At 42.0% G+C, this 18096-nt stretch overlaps 1 protein-coding gene across 1 annotated transcript in view; it reads right to left on the bottom strand.

Annotated features, from left to right (window-relative positions):
• Positions 1–6520: 6520 nt before the first annotated feature.
• Positions 6521–18096, bottom strand: part of ASB4 (ankyrin repeat and SOCS box containing 4) — a 51596-nt gene continuing 40020 nt past the window's right edge. Inside the window, exons 4-5 of the mRNA XM_004702672.2 lie at positions 11143–11256; positions 6521–9839 (exon numbers count right to left, since the gene is read on the bottom strand). Of these exons, the coding sequence (XP_004702729.1) occupies positions 9651–9839; positions 11143–11256 (303 nt within the window). The 3' untranslated portion in view covers positions 6521–9650. The remainder of the gene's footprint in view (positions 9840–11142; positions 11257–18096) is intronic.

The following is an 18096-nucleotide window of genomic DNA, read 5'->3' as shown; positions in this document are numbered from 1 at the left end:
ACGGCTGGCAGTTGCTAAGTTGTTTTTTTCTTTCTCTTTTTATTTTGAAGTTTCGGTTGTTTGTTTGGTCTTTTTTCTCTTCGAGGATAAGCTGCTTCTGACACCTATCTTGTGGGCTGGGCTTTCATTAGCTACACTGAGAAATGGCGATATAAATTGGTGTACATAAAAGATGCACTACAAAAGTTAGATTGTTTATTATGATTGTTGTAGCAAAACCTAAAATGGACAAATTACTCTAAATGGTCTCTAAAGCAGCGGCTCTCAACCTGTGGGACCCCTTTGGGGGTGGACCGACCCTTTCACAGGGTTTCACAGGGGTCGCCCGATTCATAACAGTAGCAAAATGACAGTGATGAAGCACCAATGACAATAATTTAATGAAAAAAAGGAAAGAAAGTCATTGTACGGTTGGGGGTCACCACAACATGAAGAACCGTATCTAAAGGGTGCGGCATCAGGAAGGTTGAGAACCGTGCTCTGAAGGATCCTGTACAGCATAAAAAGAGTCGTGGGAATGTGCTCTAGTAAAAACAAAAACACGTGAGCTCCCAAGGGCATCGTTTACCCAACGTCAGGTTCTGCGGGTTCGTGAAGAAGGCGAAGTGGAAACACGAGCCCCGAGGAGAAAGTCGCAGGGGTGCTGATGCGTTGGGGCAATCGCAGTGAATGAGATGAAGCAAAGTGGGCTCAGCTGTTGACTATAAAACTGATGCTACGTAAATACTCACCTGACTCACAATAAACAGTGAAAGAAAGATGACTGGTGTTATAGCTGACGTTCTTTGAAAATAAGAATGAAATGTTTCAAGACATTTTGGCCCAAATGTTTTGATTCTTTTCCATTTATTTTATTTGGCTTTGGATTACTGTTGTAAAAAGTGAAACGGTCTTTCATACTAAGAATGATTAGTATAAGTTAAGCGTGGTTCCCTTAGAGCTGTCATCTCCGTGGAAGTTTCATTTTGCAGATTTACTGAAAGCGCTTGACCAAAATCTTTCCTCAAAAAATGGGCTTATGAAGAGGACTATACCATTTAGACTGGGGTCCTCAAACTTTTTAAACAGGGGGCCAGTTCACTGTCCCTCAGACCCGTTGGAGGGCCGGACTATAGTTTAAAAAAAAACTATGAACAAATTCCTATGCACACTGCACATATCTTATTTTGAAGTAAAAAAAAATGGGCCAAAGACACCTGGTGGGCCGGATAAATATCCTCGATGGGCCGCATGTGGCCCGCGGGCTGTAGTTTGAGGACTCCTGATTGAGTATGGGTACTGATAGACCAAATTGAGATTTCTAGAACTCTTATGTAGAAACTGATGAAAATTTCAGCTTCTTCTGAAGAATAATTTAATGAAACCCAAACTGTCAACATGGGATTGAGTAAACTAAAATAATTTCGATAATGTGCATATGAGAATATTGCTAATGTTCAATGTTCTCATGTCTAGAGATAATAAACACTTTTTTCACTCCCTTTTTGAATGGAAGAATCCGCTATATCAGTAGCAACTACTGCAGGTGGGTTACAAAATGTCCATCGGTGAATGTTTTTCCTTATCGACTACTTCTTGCTATTTGACTAGCCCAAAGGTACATCTTGTTTATGAGCTGGGCGCCTCGTCAAATATTAACTGATTTCCATGTCCCTCTGATCCCTTCCTGTGCAGAGTTCACTGTCCAGACTGGTAGGTAAGTGGTACAGACACGTAATTTCTTTTTTTGTTTCTCATACAGGATTATAAAATGCTGCGGCACTTGTTCTGACTAAGCATATGCAGAAATTAATTCTGAAATGGCCAGAATGGCAGAAGGCTTCCTAAACCAAATGATCCTCATCGTTACACCATTTCACAAAGATGTACTGATGCCATTATTAAAATGGATTATTATATTCGTATTCTTCATGGTTGTTCTTGTTAGGTGTCTCAGATTTGCTCTGGCTCACAGTGACCCAATGGACACCACCCTCTCCTACACCACCCTCACAATTGTTGTGCCAGAGCCCATTACAGCAGCAACTGTGTCCGTGGTTCTCAGCGACACTCTTCTTTTTCACTGACATTCCACTTTCCCAATGTCTTCTCCGCAGACGAGTCCTTCCGATAACATGCTCAAAGTATATGGGACAACCTTGCACTTCCAAGGATCGTTCTGGCTGCACTTCATCCCACTCAGATTTTTGTTTTCTGGCAGTCCACTCGACATTCGATATTCTTTGCCATCATGCACATGTATCCATTCTGATTGGCTTATGTGAACCCTTGTCCAGTCTCGCGTGCATAGGAGGGGATTGAACATGCCATGGCTTCGTTCACACATACCTTAAGTCCTCAAAACTACATTTGTACTTTTCCACACGTGAAAGCTTTTTTTTTGGTTGGGGGAGAATTCTCTAGTGTAATATACCATTTGATTTCTTGTCTGCTATTTCCATGGAATTGTGGATTCAAGTAAAATGAAACCTTGACAACTTCAATATTTTCTTCACTTACCGTGATGTAGTGTCCTGAGCTGGTTGTGAGGAGTTCTGTTTTCTTTACACTGAGACATCTGTAATGAAGGCCAGAGCCTTTGATTTTCATCAGTAAGTGCTTCAAGTTCTCCCTGATTCCAGCCAGCATGCCTGCGTTACCTGCATCCCACAAGCTGTTTATAAGTCTTCCTCCAATTTTGATGTCGAATTATTCTTCATGTAGTCTGAAAAAAAAACCAAACTCACTGCTACCAAGTCAATTTTGACTCACAGCAAATGAGCCCATAGATTGGAGTTGAATTGCCCTTGTGAGTTTTTGAGACTGTAACTCTTCATAGTAGAAAGACGCCTCTTTCCCCCTCATAAACTCCAGTTTCTTCAACTATCTATTAAACTTACAGGTTGACAAAGTATGGTAAAAGGACATGACCCTGATTATGGAATGCACATCTTTCTCATTTTTAATCCATGCAGTATCCCCTGGTTTTGATTAAACAACTGCCTTTGATCTATGTACAGGCTTCACATGACCATAAAAGTGTTCTGGAATTCCCACTTTTCACAATGTTATCCACAATATGTTATGATCTACCCAAACGAATGCCCATGCAAAGTTCATAAAACACAGGTAAACGTTTTTCTGGGATTCTGGTCTTTCAACCAAGATCCATCAGATGTCGGCAATCTACCCCTAGTTGGGTGTGCCATCTTCCGAGTCCAGCCTGGATTTCTGGCCGCTCACTATCGATGGATGGCTGCAACTGTTCTGTCCCTGATCACCCGCAGAATGTTACTTGCAGATGATATCGGTGATGTTGTCCGATAGTCCACATTCTATAGGACTGCCTTTCTTTGGATAGGCACAGATATTAATCTTTTCCAGTCGACTAGGCAGGGAACTGTCTTCAAACTTCTTGGCATAGATGAGTGAGCACCACCAGTGTAGCATTCACTTGTTGAGACATGTCCGTTGACACTTCACTGACTAGAGCCTTGTTTTTGCCAATTATCTTCGGTGTAGGTTAGACTTCTTCCTTCAATGCCATTGATTCTTGATCATCTGCTGCCTCCTAAGATGACTGAGCATCAACCGATCCTTTGGGACAGTGATTCTATGTATTTCTCTTATCTTCCCCTGATGTTTCCTGCCTCATCCATTATCTTGCCAATATGATCCTTCCATAGGAATTTCAGCTCTTTCAGAATATTCGTGATAGTAGGGCTAATATTGCTATTTCACATAGGCAACACATAATATCATATCTGAAAAGTTCTGTTCCCTCGTTTATTGCTACCTTCAGGAATTGATGTGGTTCTTTTGGTGAATAGTGGGGAAAAACAAACCTTAATTTGCTTTGACTGGTTCATCTTTTTATCCATCTTTTAACTATAAAATGTTTTCCTCTAATCAAGTACTGTATTTTTATGGCATCTACTGCTTTCAAATCTGCTATTCTTGCAGTAAAGTAAAGCTAATCACTTGTGCTTTTCAGAAAATAATAATCATGTCTGATTTCTTGCCCATTGGTATACAAGTCCTAGCGAATGTTCTTCATGCTGACTGTGTGAGTCTGGGTACATTACAGAAACAAATCCACAGAAACTCATGTGTAAGAGAACGTTTTATATAAAGGTTAAGTGCACATCAAGAAAACATCCCAACCCAGTGCTGCCTAAACCCACAAGTCCAACATTAACCCATATGTCTGACACCAATCCACAAAGTCCTCCTGCATCTCACAAAACACATACTATGATGCCGATTGCAGGAGAAATGCTGAATCAGTGAATGTGTAAGCATCTCATCACTGGCAGGGGCCTCCACACAGCTGCTCCAGCCCCCAGGGCTGTATCGGGGTAGGTCCATGTGGCTTCTCCTTGGGGATGTCTTCTTGTAGGAAGTCAGCCTTGCAAGCTGAAACAGGGAACTGGCTAAGGCAGCTGCATCCTGGTCTGACCATCACAAAGCAAGAGACCCAAGAACTAGAAAGGCGAGGCTCACTTAGCCATTTATCTCTCCGCCCTTCAACTAACCCCACACGTGTTTATCGGCTAGGTTGGCACAATAAACTTTAACTAACTCACTGACTAAGGAGTTTCTCAAATTTGACATTAAACTTCCACTAAAAAAGCCTCAAACTGATTCACCCTGAAGATGAGGCCTAATAGCCAGGCACGGCGAAGAAAATAAAGTAAACTGTAAAATGGCAAGTGTAGTCCAACCAACAGTGAAGACATCGGGAAAAACCAGGCTCCGGAAATTGATGGAGTATCCATTGAGATGCTTGAACAAATGAATGCCACACTGCAGGTGCTCACTCATGTCAAGTACATCATTTCAAGTCGCACGTAAACTGGTGATGAAATAAGGCAGACCATGGAGTGGTGACCACAAAGGAAAGTCCCTGCAGAAGAATGATGGCGCCATGTTTCAAGGATCAGTGCCCAGAGGCTTGATCCCAAGAGGGGAGCCGTTTCCGTGGAGGCAGAAACCAGCATAGAGCTTCCCATGCCACACTGGGAGAGCGCAGCTGCGCCTTGGCTTCACAGGGCAAAAGTTTAAGATAGCTAACCTAACTCTTAAGAATAGTTCTTAGCTCTTGTCTCCAGGTGTGTGCAGAATTAACAGTTCCTGCTCTATAGCTCCTGAATTTCAGACTGCTATCACCTGGTTCTTTGTCTCCTCTCGACAACCGTGAGCCTCTCCTTGGAAACAAGAGCCTAGGGCAAACCAACATTTTGGAGAAGACGGATCTCAAATGACATTTTAATGAACTTCTGACAAATCAACTCCCACTGCCTGATTCTCTAAAGCTCTCCTGGTCCCTGTCTCTGTCTTCAAATCGCCGCATTTCTTGGGAGCACGTGGGTCAGGTGCTGTGTTCCCTCATCCATGAATCATTGATCAAATAGTAATAAATATATAGTTACTTTAAGAGTCTCATGCTCTACCGACTGAGCTAGCCGGGCACATAATATATAGTTATTTTAAACTTTTTCAATTCTTAGAAATTATTTTGAAGTGTGTCTGCTTATATGCTTAAAGAAAATGGCAATACATTCCTTCCAGAGAGAGATTGTATATATTTGAAGAGGTTGTTTATATTTCAAAGACCAAACAAGCAAACAAACCACTCACTGACATTGAGTCAATGCTGACTCATAATAACCCCACAGTCGGTTTCTGAGACTAACCGTTTACTGGTGGAGAAAGCCCAGTCTTTATCCCACCACAGAGCCGCTAGTGGTTTTGAACTGCCAACCATGTGGATCACAGCCCAGCTGGTAACCACTACACCACCAGGGTTCTCACATTTCAAAGGCAGTAAGTGAATACTAGAATTTTTTTTTTAAGTTTTGAAGCTGGGCCAGGTTAGAACGAGTGAGTTCATTATAAGCAAGCTACTGAGCAATATAATGTAATAAAGTCCACCAAAAATCCAGCTGCCTTTTCCAACATTGATAACCCACGAGAAATAGTTTGTCCCTTTTCTTCTCCCTACAATTCCCTTTATATGACTGGGTTCTCTACCGGGAAGCCCCCAGGCTCAGCATGAAAGGAACAAGATCCTTCCTCACAGGTAATTTTTAAAAGAGAGGCGTTTTTTGTGTTTTGGTTTGCTGGATTTTTTGAGCCATTAGACTTGGGTTTACAAGAAGTACTCCTCCAAAATATCGAAGGCAGGATGGGGATGTAACATCCTCTCTAGCTGCTGCACTGGGTTTACTGCAGGATGCGGGTGCAGAGACAGGAAGTGCTGCCAAGGCGAGATGGTAACTAGGTGGATGAACATAATTTGGGACGGTGTCTTTATTGTTATTAACACACTCTTGCTTCTCAGTAATAGCCTGTGTTTTATTTGTGTGTGTTTGTGTTTTCTTTTAAAATATCATTTTAGAGGCAAAGCCCCTTGCTCTCTCTTTCATTCTGAATTTTGAAGAAAGCAATTCACTGTGTGGGGTCCTTTGGCATAACTTCGGTAAAGTCAGCGCCTGCTTGGGGAAAATAATCTCATTGGTCAATAAGAGATTCACAAAAATGAAAGGAAACAGAAGAAGTTTATTTAAGCACTCTAGATAGAAGTCCAAAGATGAGGGGAAACAATGTTACATTCACGAATGAACAATTGAAAACGAACAACTACAGATCACACACTAAAAGGTAGTGACTACATTAACACAAAATATTTAAGCAGAAACAAGCCAACTGAACAACAGTTTCATTTCCCCATGCAAAGAACATCCTCTTCCTGTGTCCTCAACATCAATTTCACTGTGCCAAGTCCATGGATCTTAAATTTTCTGAAGAAACTGTGTAGGGCAATTTGCACCTTCCAGTGGTATAGTACCTGTGCTAATGCTGCTGCTGCTAACAAACTTGTGTATGTTTTATAAAAATTCTTAACAAATACAGCATTTGACTGTATGATATAGATCTCGTTGCAATACAAAACATTTCCTCCAGAATGTTTTCAGTAAGACTTATGTGTACTCCAGAAATATTATTGTGTCTCTCTGATTGTGCCTCAAAGCTACCCGGGTAAGCGACCTCACTTAGGAACACCATTTGATTGATACCTAGAAGAATGTGTGGCATCTTCTCCATTCAAAATGCAGGCATCCAAATTCAAAGAAGATGGAAACACACACCCAAGAAACCTGCTCACACCTGGCAAGTGGATTTGTCTTGAGTTCACTGCTTCTACCTTTCCCTGTGAAGGCAATGCCCACGGGGTGAGCCTGTCTAGACCAGATTAGCAAGAACAAAAGGGTAGAGTAAGGTTGTCCTCATAAACCAAGAGGTCTGGGTGCTGATCATCTACATTGCTCTCTCCACAAATGACCAAGCCTGACGAGCACACTTATCTTTCCCAGTTTCTCCTTTTTTTCCTATTTTTTACCATTTTCAGTGTTCCTGTTTTATCTCTATAGCCAAACTATGCTAGGCAACTGCTCCTCGTCTCTAAATAATGTTCTCTGAAAGATGGCAGCCCGTGACGGAAAAAGCCCAACGTCATCGACTTAAGGGTTAGCCTTCAGAACTCTCCGTCTCACGTTTTCCGACACTCGCTGGCCACCTCAGTGGGGTCCTGAAGACCTGCTGCTGGTGTGCGTGCTGTGGAGCCGATTCCCACTCAAAGGACCCCCGCAATGGAATGAAAACCTCACTGGCGTCCAGTGGTGCCCACTCCTAGTGACCCCACAGGACAGACTAGATCTGCCCCGGGGGTTCCCAAGACTGACACTGTCCTGGAGTAGAAAGCCTCCTCTCCTCCCACAGCGCTGCGGGTGGCTTCAAACTGCGGCCCTGGTGGACAGCAGCACCACCACTCCACCACCAGAGCTCGTGTGGCTTTGGGCGCTTTGACGTGGCTGCAGATTACCAGCGCTTTTCCCGTCAACCTCTGTGAGCGTTCCAAGGACAACCTTTCGGTTGGCAGCAGAGCCCAACTGGGAAGCCACCAGGGCTCCTCAGAGCGAGAGACACTAAGCACCAGAGACTAACATAGAACCACCGCCAAACTTGGGGAGAAGCTGACCGTCAACACAGGTACTTTAAAAGCAGCAGTAGACCCCACTGCTGGAAACAAATCGTGTCCCTTTCATTTGCTGTTGAACAGAACAGTCACACTCCATCTCGGAGACACAACGTTGAAAACCAAGCGCAAAGAGTAAGTCTGCGCCTGGCCTCTCGGCCCTGGCCTTGAGCAGCGCGCTGGCCTGCTCCTAGGTTCGTTTGGGGTCTCTGCGAGTTGGGGGGTTTGGCAGGGAGGCCAGGAGCCACAACAAACTCCATGCATCTCTGGCCTATGGCTCAACGTGTGTGGGCTGAAACACCCATTCTTGGCCTCCAGTGGCCTAGTGTTTATCATGTCAAAGTTAACTTAAAGATCTCCTTCTTGTGACTCCTTCCTCACTCGAATATGTTAGCTGTGTGGCTGGGGGAGTAGGGAGGAGCTGTTCAAATAATGAGCCAACTTAGCGCTAAGTAGAGAAGACAGGGAATTTAAGAGGTGTTTAAGAGGCGAACAGTGGCGTCACTAAGGAGGGCGCATGCGCTGGGTAGGGCTGGGGTGCGGACTGCGTCAGAAGATACCGTCAGAGGTGACACCGACACGGCTCTCTAGAAAATTCCTGTACAGTACTTCAGCAGAAATGTATTAATGTTATTAAAATGCCCTTGTAGTTAGTAATGAAGACATTTTTTGTAAGCCCAGCTTACAAGCAGCAATAGACCTACAAAGCTATAACGTTGAGCTAATTTGCCTTTGACCCTCTGGTCAATGGTGTAATTATTGCCCAAAGAAAGTGGCTTTGCTTCTTGCCACAGACAGCATGCTGCTGTGTGCATTGACGCCTGCGAGTTGGCAGTTGCCGATTTTGCCAAATGTTTCGGTGTTCCAGGTATGATAGTGTGAGGACCGGTATTTTTGAGCCTACATCAGTAACTTTTTTAGAAAGTAATTAAAGGAAAAAGGAGGAAAATAAAAATAGGCTTTCCCTTTGTTACCAATAATGCTCTAACTAATAATATTGAAATTTAGAGTAGAAAGATTTTACAAAATAATTTTGTTCTCTGGAGTCAAAGAATCTAAGCAACATCACATTAAGACAATTTACAACTAAACTTGTCACCTATGGTTCCAAGATGACGATTGGTCATAAGTAGTTCTCATTCTGAATGGTGTGCTATCGGAGGAGGTCCATGGGGGACAGAGGGGTGACATCATGAGTGGACACCAACCCTAGGGACGCCACTGATCGCAAAGCCTGTTATTTTGCAAACTGAGCTGTAATGTAAACTTATTACCGATAAGGTAGAGAATGAGATTGGTTGTAAGAAAACCTGGGTCCCACTTCAAAGAAAGTAATAGATGAAAAGGTTATACAATGCATCAGGCATCTAATAGAGAACGCTGCACATACTAGCCGTTCCTGGTACAGTCAAACTTTCTAGCTACTTTCTTGTCTTTGAAAATTCTTTAACTTTACTTCTTGCAATTCCCCCCTTGCTGTGATGCCCCAGGATTAATGACATGGTGTTTGTAAAGTGTTTTGAAATCCCTGAAGTGTTATAATCAAACTAAGTGCCATTTTATTTATGCAAAATGTGTCTACCCAGCAAGTCCACTTAAATATCTAGGCGTGGGAGTTTCTGTCTCATAAGGCTTAATAAACGATCCCCTCAGGCTCTAGAAGCAGGTACTTTTTCAAGGACAAAGGAAGGGTAAGCAAAGGAATTACTTTGTGGCACCTGTTGTGCAATGTTCTCCGAATGGCACATCTGGACAAGTGCATGAGAGTCCTCGGAGAGTTACTGCAGACCATGAAGAGAGAGTGGTAGAAATCCCAGTATTTCTGAGAAGGCAAGCAAGACATGTGGTTGTTAGAAAGTAAGGCCCCACTGGTTTCACATCAAGACAAGTCAAGAATGATACACGCAGACCCTACTTTGCGCATTGGGGAAGCTTTCTCGGGTCTCTAGTGGTAAGACAAATTAAACACGGAGATGGGAAGGAGAAGAGGAAAATAAAAGAATGGAGAGGGAAGTAATACTTGGCTATAATTCAGAATCTCAGAGTTGAAGATATATATCTAGTCTGGACTAGTTCTAAACCAAAATAGCAATGTGATGCATCTATTTGTTAGCTTAAAAATTGTTATTGACAATGTAACACTGCAAAACATACACCAGGTCAGCAGTTTCTACATGGACAATGACAATGATTCCTTTCCTCCCCCATCCTCCTTTTCTTCTGCCAACCTTCCTATCCAACCTTGCAAGTTCCAAAAACACAATTTTAAATTAATTTATATATCTTTGTATACCTGTGATGTGCATGGTGTGACCCATACACTGATGTATATAATCCTTAGACCTGAAAATTAAGAAAGTTCAGGCAGGTTAAGTAACTTTTGAAGGGTGGCAGTGAATGTGAAGCATAGTAAGGTTACACATGTTCTGGCAACCTCTCTGTGTGTTCGTGGCAACATTGGCTCAGGAAGGCACTGCAGAGCCAACACGGAGACTGTGAGCTCCACTCCACCAATGGTTTTCTGTATTATCCTCCAAAAACAAACCAAACTGGTTGTCACCGAATCAATTGTATCACCATGTATTGCAGAACGGAACTAAGCTATCGGCTTTGCTTAGCTGCAATCTAAATAAAGTCAAATTGCCCTGCCTCTCTTTGGTGGGGCCAATGGGTGGAATCGAACTCCCAACTTTAAGGTTAGTAGTTGAGTGTATTTGCATCACCCAGGATTTTAATTCCTCTGATTCCTACCTGATATTAACTTTGAGATATTTAAAAGTAAATGAACTATGTATGTTAAACACTTTCGTCTTCTGGTAAAAATTCTATGTGGTCTCTCTCAGATATTATTATTAGTAGTAGTATTTAATTCATTTAAATCAGTAGGAGGAAAATAAAGCCTTTATCGTCTTCAACTCTCCTGTAAGTGTAGGAATCCCCAAGACACTTCCAAGTGCTATGTGTTTAATGCAGCTTTACGTCTGTATTCCATAACTCTGTTCCATTGCATTTGAATAGGTCTGTAAAGCATTCTCAAACGATGTTTAGATTAGCTTGGTCTTCACTGTAAATCCAGTATGAAAATGCTTTACAGAAGAAGCATAAACTGTGAATGGATTATTTACCTCCAATTCATCATCAGGGATCGCTCTCTTCCACTTTACGTCCCACTTGATGTGCTCATAGGCATTGACGACAACCTCGATTGCTTTGGGACAAGAATAGCAAGCTTCTATCACCTGCAAAGGAAGCACAACGTTTCATTGTTCAGTGCGCATGCACACACGCGCGCGCGATTCATTCGTTCCATTTGCGGAGGCATCAAAATTGCATGGAGTATTAGGGTCCCGGATCCCTGAAATGCCTTTGAGGGGTCTCAGGCCTTTGAGTGCTCAGACACACTACCAGCGTCCATGCCCTCGGGTCTATGTAGCTCCAAAAGTCACAAGAAAACAATACATAAAATTAAAGTTACCAAATAAAGATTGTCCAAAGTAAAGTTATCGCAAGAACAATGGAGATTGGCAAGATGAAGTCAGATTACAAACCACAAGATTTGTTCAAAGTATCACTTCAACAGGGAGTTTTGGTAGATTGAAACAAGGAGAGCAGCTTGGGCAGGGGAGTGGGGGGGTGGGGGGGTTAAGTAGAAGATGGCTGGACCATAAGTAGAGGAGGGCTGATCTGTCTCTATTAGACAAAACAGTCACAAATGATGAAATGACAAAATAGAGTCGCCACGATGGTGCCTTATTGTCCCAGTATGCAGGCTTGAAGTCTAACAACACCGAGGTGTCCCTCATCCATTTAGAACTGAGGGTACCCGGTAAACTGAGACCTAGCACCAACATATATTGGCTGTTTTCACACAAACCCTCTTTGGGTTTTGGTGACCTGTTTTACTCCACTAGCCTTGATTCTGCCTTTGTAAATGAATTGCTCTGAAAGTATTGCCCCCACCAGTCCTCAGGGTTTATATAAGTAGTGTCCAGTCACCCAAGTGTTGAAGCTACACGTCAACAATTACTGTATTGTAATCTAAAAAAGATGTCTTAGACATCTATAAGCTCCTTTTTTCCAACAATGCTTTCAATTCTATACCATTGACTTAAATAATGATACGACCAACAGAATTACCTTATGCCCCATGGAGATGATTTGTGATATACTCCAATAATATGATAATATTATCTCTAAAGTGAGCCAGGGGCATATGTAAACCATAGATATATGAATGGGTTTTTAAATCTCACTCGAGTGTGGCCCTAATATAGGGATAATTAGTTCTGTAGCATAGCCCTGCATGGTGGTTGCCCCCATGAGGAGATCACAGAAGACATGGGAACTGGAGCAGAGGACGGTGAAGAAAGCAGATGCTGCCCGCTATCCGGGAAACAGATAGCATCTGGGGTCTTAAAGGATGCTGTCAAAACAAGCAGTCATCTAAGTGAGGAGTTAGCCAAGCCCACACAGAAAAAGCACACCGCCTGTGTAATCCAAAGATACCAAATAATAAAATCCAAACCTGGAGGAGGAAATAGTACCTGAACCTAAATCTTAAATACCTAGTTTGTAGGTCGTTATGGTTGATAGTGGAGGGCCAAAACCCATGTGTAGGGACCACCATCGTTGGGAACCATGAATAGCCTTAGCATTAAAGACCCTTGTGCAGCAGATTTGAGAAGCTGTAGTCAGGCTGGAATGTAACACATTGTCATTTGATCTTTCTTTTGACCCACTTTGAATTTATTCTAGTTGTTTGGTTTTTTTTACTATTTTCTGTTTTAAAATTTTAATTCTGAAGACAAAATTAAATGCTAAGGTCAAAATATCAGTATTATTGCTGATAAAACTGGTTAGTGTAGTTATGTGGCTCCATAGAGCTTCCTACCACTTCAACCCTAAATTGTGTAGTTATGTGGCTCCATAAAGCTTCCTACCACTTCAACCCCAAATTAAACTTATACCTCGAACTTTAGTCTCTCCCTGCAGACAGAGCATGTTCCTGTTACCCCACCATAAGGATGCTTACAGTCCTCTAGGCCCAAGGTGTAGCCAGCAAACTGGGTTCCTCCTAACTCATCACTCGGACCACAAGCGTGAGAAGATAAGGTGGGGTTATTGAGAGGAGAAATATTTTAGCAGCCGTTTCCTCATGGAAACATGAGGTCTGGAAAATGGCAGGGCTCTCCCAATATGACACATCGCAAACCAGCTCAAATGCCCCAGCCCCAGTGCAAAACAGAATAGCAAGATGCAGTGGCATGCAGTGAAGCAGGGTCATCAGAGCAGGAAATAACAGCTAGAAAGATTTTGATGAATTTTCTGGAGCATCATCTGCATCATCCCCAGCCAGCTCACTAGACAAAAAGCTTCCTCTGAACAGAGAGATGATAGCTCAGCAAACCTGGTGGGGCACTTCTACTCTGTCATCTCGGGTCACTGTTGTCAGCAACAACTCCATCACTCACTGAGGCAAAGGCTTGAGTCAGTGGTGTACTGGAAAATGTTCAACAAACAATTCTTCGAAGATGTGTGTATGTGGACATATAAATAGGCTTAGTATAAATGCTACTGATATAAAGATTGTCATATCACAATTTACAAAGAATAGTAAGATACACTATACTCTTTATTTTTAGTTCTAAACAGTTAATAGGCTCTCCATTTGTCTAACCAATTATTGCACCATTAATACTTTATGGCTAGTGTTAAAGAGAGTTTGAATTCTTATGCAAATGTTGCACAATATTTTCATTATGTCAAAGAATAAAGTAAAAATTAAGCAGTGAAAATGTATGTTGGAACTTCAGTTATGAAATTTTCATTTGATCTCCCATGAGTTACTTTCTGTTGAATCAGGTAACAATTTTTGAATAATGGAAGAACATATCCTCAAAGCAAAGCTAAAAAGGTTTGTGCTATTCATAATGGAGCAGCCCTGGTGACACAGGGACTTAAATGTTGGGCTGCTCACAGCAAGATCAACAGTTCAAACCCACCAGCTGTTCCATGGGAGAAAGATGAGGCTGACTGCTCCCAAAAAAGATTTGCAGTCTTAGAAATTCTAAGGAGCAGTTCTACTCTGTCCTACAGGTTCACTAGGAATCAGAATCAACTTGCTAGCCGTGGTTACTCATAATATGACAGTTAAAAACCCAACACAAGGACATACTTTTAAGTTTAATCTGCGATATTCATGTTTTATCCACTCATTTCTTAAGTCTAAACATCAACAAAGCAATGATTCAAACCCTGATGGGTAGCCTTCGCTTACTTCTGAGTGGTAGCACTCTCATCATGGTCCACTGTAAGCTACCAATGTGAGGGCCTTGAAGGTGGACCTGCGGGGAGACATACAGTCTCTAGTGATAACTGTCTAGAGCTTCTACCAACAGATATGATTGGTGTAAATAACTCCAACAGCACAGATATGTAAAGTAAAATTATTACAAAATAATGTTTTGAACACTTTTACCTTAGTTCTTAATATCATTGATTCATAAGTCTACATGATTTGTCCTTATATTTAAGCAGCACAGTCACAAATCATGGCGGACTAACCGTGTGCATTCAAGCTGCACTTTAGTGAAGATAGAATGATCCCGCCCACAGTGGCGTATCCAAATGGTTTGCTGGAAAGATCCAGTCCTCTGGGCACGGTACACAAAACTATGCTGTTGACCATGGGTTTTTTCCATCAGGACTAAGCAAACAAAGAGCAATCCCATGTCATCCATCCAGAAGAGGGGAGCAGGTGGGCTGAAGGCAAACAACCACTGATATGGGGACTCTGAAGAGTCAGCGTTTCTAAATCTGCAGATAATGTACCTCTAAGGATGTTTATCTGGGAACACAGCTGTCAGATGGATAACTGATTTTCCAGCACCTTGGTCTTAGCAAATTGAGGCAAATGGATCTGATAGCTCCTCTGTAGCTAGGATGAGGAAGGCAGATAAGTAGTTATGTACCAAAGGGATACAATCTGAAGTTAATTGAATGCTTGAAACATAACTACCATCATATATCATAGATGTAAAGATCGATGATAAATCAGAATCACTAAGAACACTAGAGATTACCTCATGTTCCTACTCTGGAGATGCGAAAGCTGAAACCCAGAAAGGTCTTCCGTGAGAGGAAGTACTGTGATTTAACACAGGTCTTCTTAACCAGAAGTTACTGCTCTTTCAACTATGTATTGTTTATCATTTTATTTGAATCTTTAGAAAATGACTGGTTATCTTTTTTTTTTTTTGCTTTAAATTTTTAATTTTACTTTTTATTGTTGTTGGGAATTAATGCAACAAACATACACCAACAACATTTCTATAGGTACCACTTGGGGACATCGATGACATTCTTCTATTGCATAACCATTCTCATCCTCATTGACATAACTCTATTGAATTTCCAATCTCTTCTTTGGAGATACTGTTGTAAACTGATCCTTTATAGACTCGTCTTCAAGCGCAATCTTCACGAAAGCTATTCTTTTCTGGTTACGCCAAAGTATTGCTTGGTTTTAGAAAGTTCTTGAGGGATACTTTTGATTTCAGATTTAAACGTCTATCCGGTCCTGGAAGTTCACCCAGCATCAATGGCTCCGAAAGTCTGGAGTCCTCAAGAATTTTTAATCTGGTTCTGCTTTTTCCGCCTTTGGTTTGGATTCTCCTACAGAATCTTGGCCAAAGTGTTCAGTAATGAGAATTTGTCACCATTTTTTCTGGCCTTTGGTAAAGTGGGCATTTGTTCATGGAGACACTTAGCTACATTTCCACTTCCACCTCCCATTCCTGTCTCTCCTTCGTCCTCTGTTGTTCCAGGTAAGTCGTTGTACATTGGATGGTCATATGCAAGTTTTGAAGGCCCCAGTAACTGTACACAAAATACTTGGAAGAAGAACAGAAGTACTAACATGCCATTAGGCAATGGACTGGAAATGACTAGTTCAAGGATGCAAATCACATTACCTAGGCATTTAAACCAGAACACTTCTCTTCTATAATTATTTCAGACTGGGTTTTGCTGGATTTCAAAAGAATTATATTTTAAATACAAAGCTTTTGGTAATAATATGAAAATAGCTTTCATCTTTTAAAAACGTTTACACACACGCCTTCTGGAAAGGTGATAAATGGTGAAAAGCATATCAATGAGCAGTTGAGGAGTCCAAAATAAAGATTTGAACTTACTAATAAGCAGTACAGAGGTGATGCCTGAAATTAGTCCAGGGTCATTATCAATAATATATTTATGCTAGATTTTAAAAAAATTTCAAGTCATGATGCTGTCTTTTAATCTAACATCAGATGTCCTGTACCTTTAAGATGTCTAATGAAAATCACCATCAGCACAAAGCTGAACCCTATGACATGAAGGTCAAACATGCCTCCCACCTCCAACTTCTTCACTATTTCTGACACTGGCTGTAACCCCCCATGATGCCCATTACTTCTCCATGCTGACTACCCGGAATCTTGACCATCAAATGAGAAAGGACTAACATGGACCTCAAGGGGAGAAGTTTCTGCTTCCTCTTCCTGTGAATCTCTGGAGACTTCATTGTCCATTCATAGAAGAACAAGCGTACAAAGAGGCTCAGCATCACAGATTATGTCAATCGACAAAACTTTCGACTCAGGTCTTCACCTGACAAATTAATATAAACTTGGTCCCAAAATAAAGTCTCTGGGATTTTCAAGTGATTACCACTTGACTGCTGGTTGAAAGGTTGGAGGTTCAAGTCCACTCAAAGGCTTAGTTCCCTACTTCCAAAAAAGCAACCCTTCTCTGACATGCATGGGGTTGCCATGAGTCAGAACCAACTCCACAGCCATTGATGCGGCCGGCATGCAAAACGAGGTCAACGTAAGTGTCCTTCTTGTTGTTCCAATTCAAGCGATACCCTAAGTCAGCTGAGAAATGCTAAAGCTGCCTCTGCTCTGATATGCTGAAATATGGATGTGTATAAAAGTACTTAATGATAAAAAAAAGAACTGCTTCTACCCTTGGCTTCGTATGCAGCATGGTTAACTGCAGAAACCATCCTTACCTCTCCCACACTCTCAGGTTACCTTTCCCTCCCCTAGAAAAATGTCTTTCTTGCCCTACAAGAAAACCCAATCTTGACTCCCCAAGGTGTCACTTCCTCCTGAATTATGCCAGGAGAGAGTGGGGGTAGGAGGGATAATGTCCCTTTGTACCCTGGAACACAATTGCAGACCCTATAATTCTTTTTTCCCCCCTATGTAATTTATACATTGGCTTTCAGTGAAATACACCCTCGACAAATTTGCTTTCTATTTGGAAGACAGCGTGTTCAGCTCTGACCTTGTTCTTTGTAAATAAGGAAACCGAAGTCCCCATCCAGCAGAGAACAGGTCACTTTATCTTCTGGATAAATGAGTCAGGCCTTTACCTGTCGTAAAGATGACTTTCTCTCCAGAAAGTTGGGCTGTGAAACCATTGTTCTAAATCACTTTGAAGCATCTGCATAGTCAGTTGAATAGTTTTTCTTTAGTTTCCCTATGGAAGGAGGCCAGTTCTTTTACAGTCTTTAGGGAAGCAACAAAAATGCTTACAATCCCAGAGATCTATAAGAACCTAACTCTCCTTAGCAGGGAGACACTCAGAGGAGCGCCACTCGGAGGAATTAAACAAGAACACAGTGTTAGCAGGGATGAAAGCGGTTCACAAAACACATAGTCAAGTGCTAATTTGAGAGGCTAGTGGAAACTGGGGGCAGGAAGCTACCAGAGGAGCAGACAACTATGAACTAATGACATTCGGAGAAGAAAGGAAATCATTTGACTGGGTGTAGAGAGGTACATACGTGTCTTTTACTCAATCCTCAGACAATCCTGAAAAGGAGATAGTATTAGCCCCATAGTTCAGATGAGGAAATTGTGATCTGAGAAAGTGAATGAGGAAGTGGCTAGACCACCACCCTCGGTCCCTAAACCTCTGCTCCGATGTCTCTCTGGAGTCTCTCAGAGACCTGCCCTTGAGAAAAGGACTTCCCTGGGGGCCTCCTTACATGCCTACAATGTTCTACTGGATGACAGAAACCCAATTCC

The sequence above is a fragment of the Echinops telfairi genome, unplaced genomic scaffold, assembly GCF_000313985.2.
Source record: "Echinops telfairi isolate 266 unplaced genomic scaffold, ASM31398v2 ScPeMD7_23;HRSCAF=83, whole genome shotgun sequence".
Taxonomy (NCBI): Eukaryota; Metazoa; Chordata; class Mammalia; order Afrosoricida; family Tenrecidae; genus Echinops; species Echinops telfairi.
This window is presented reverse-complemented; position numbering and strand designations above follow the sequence as displayed.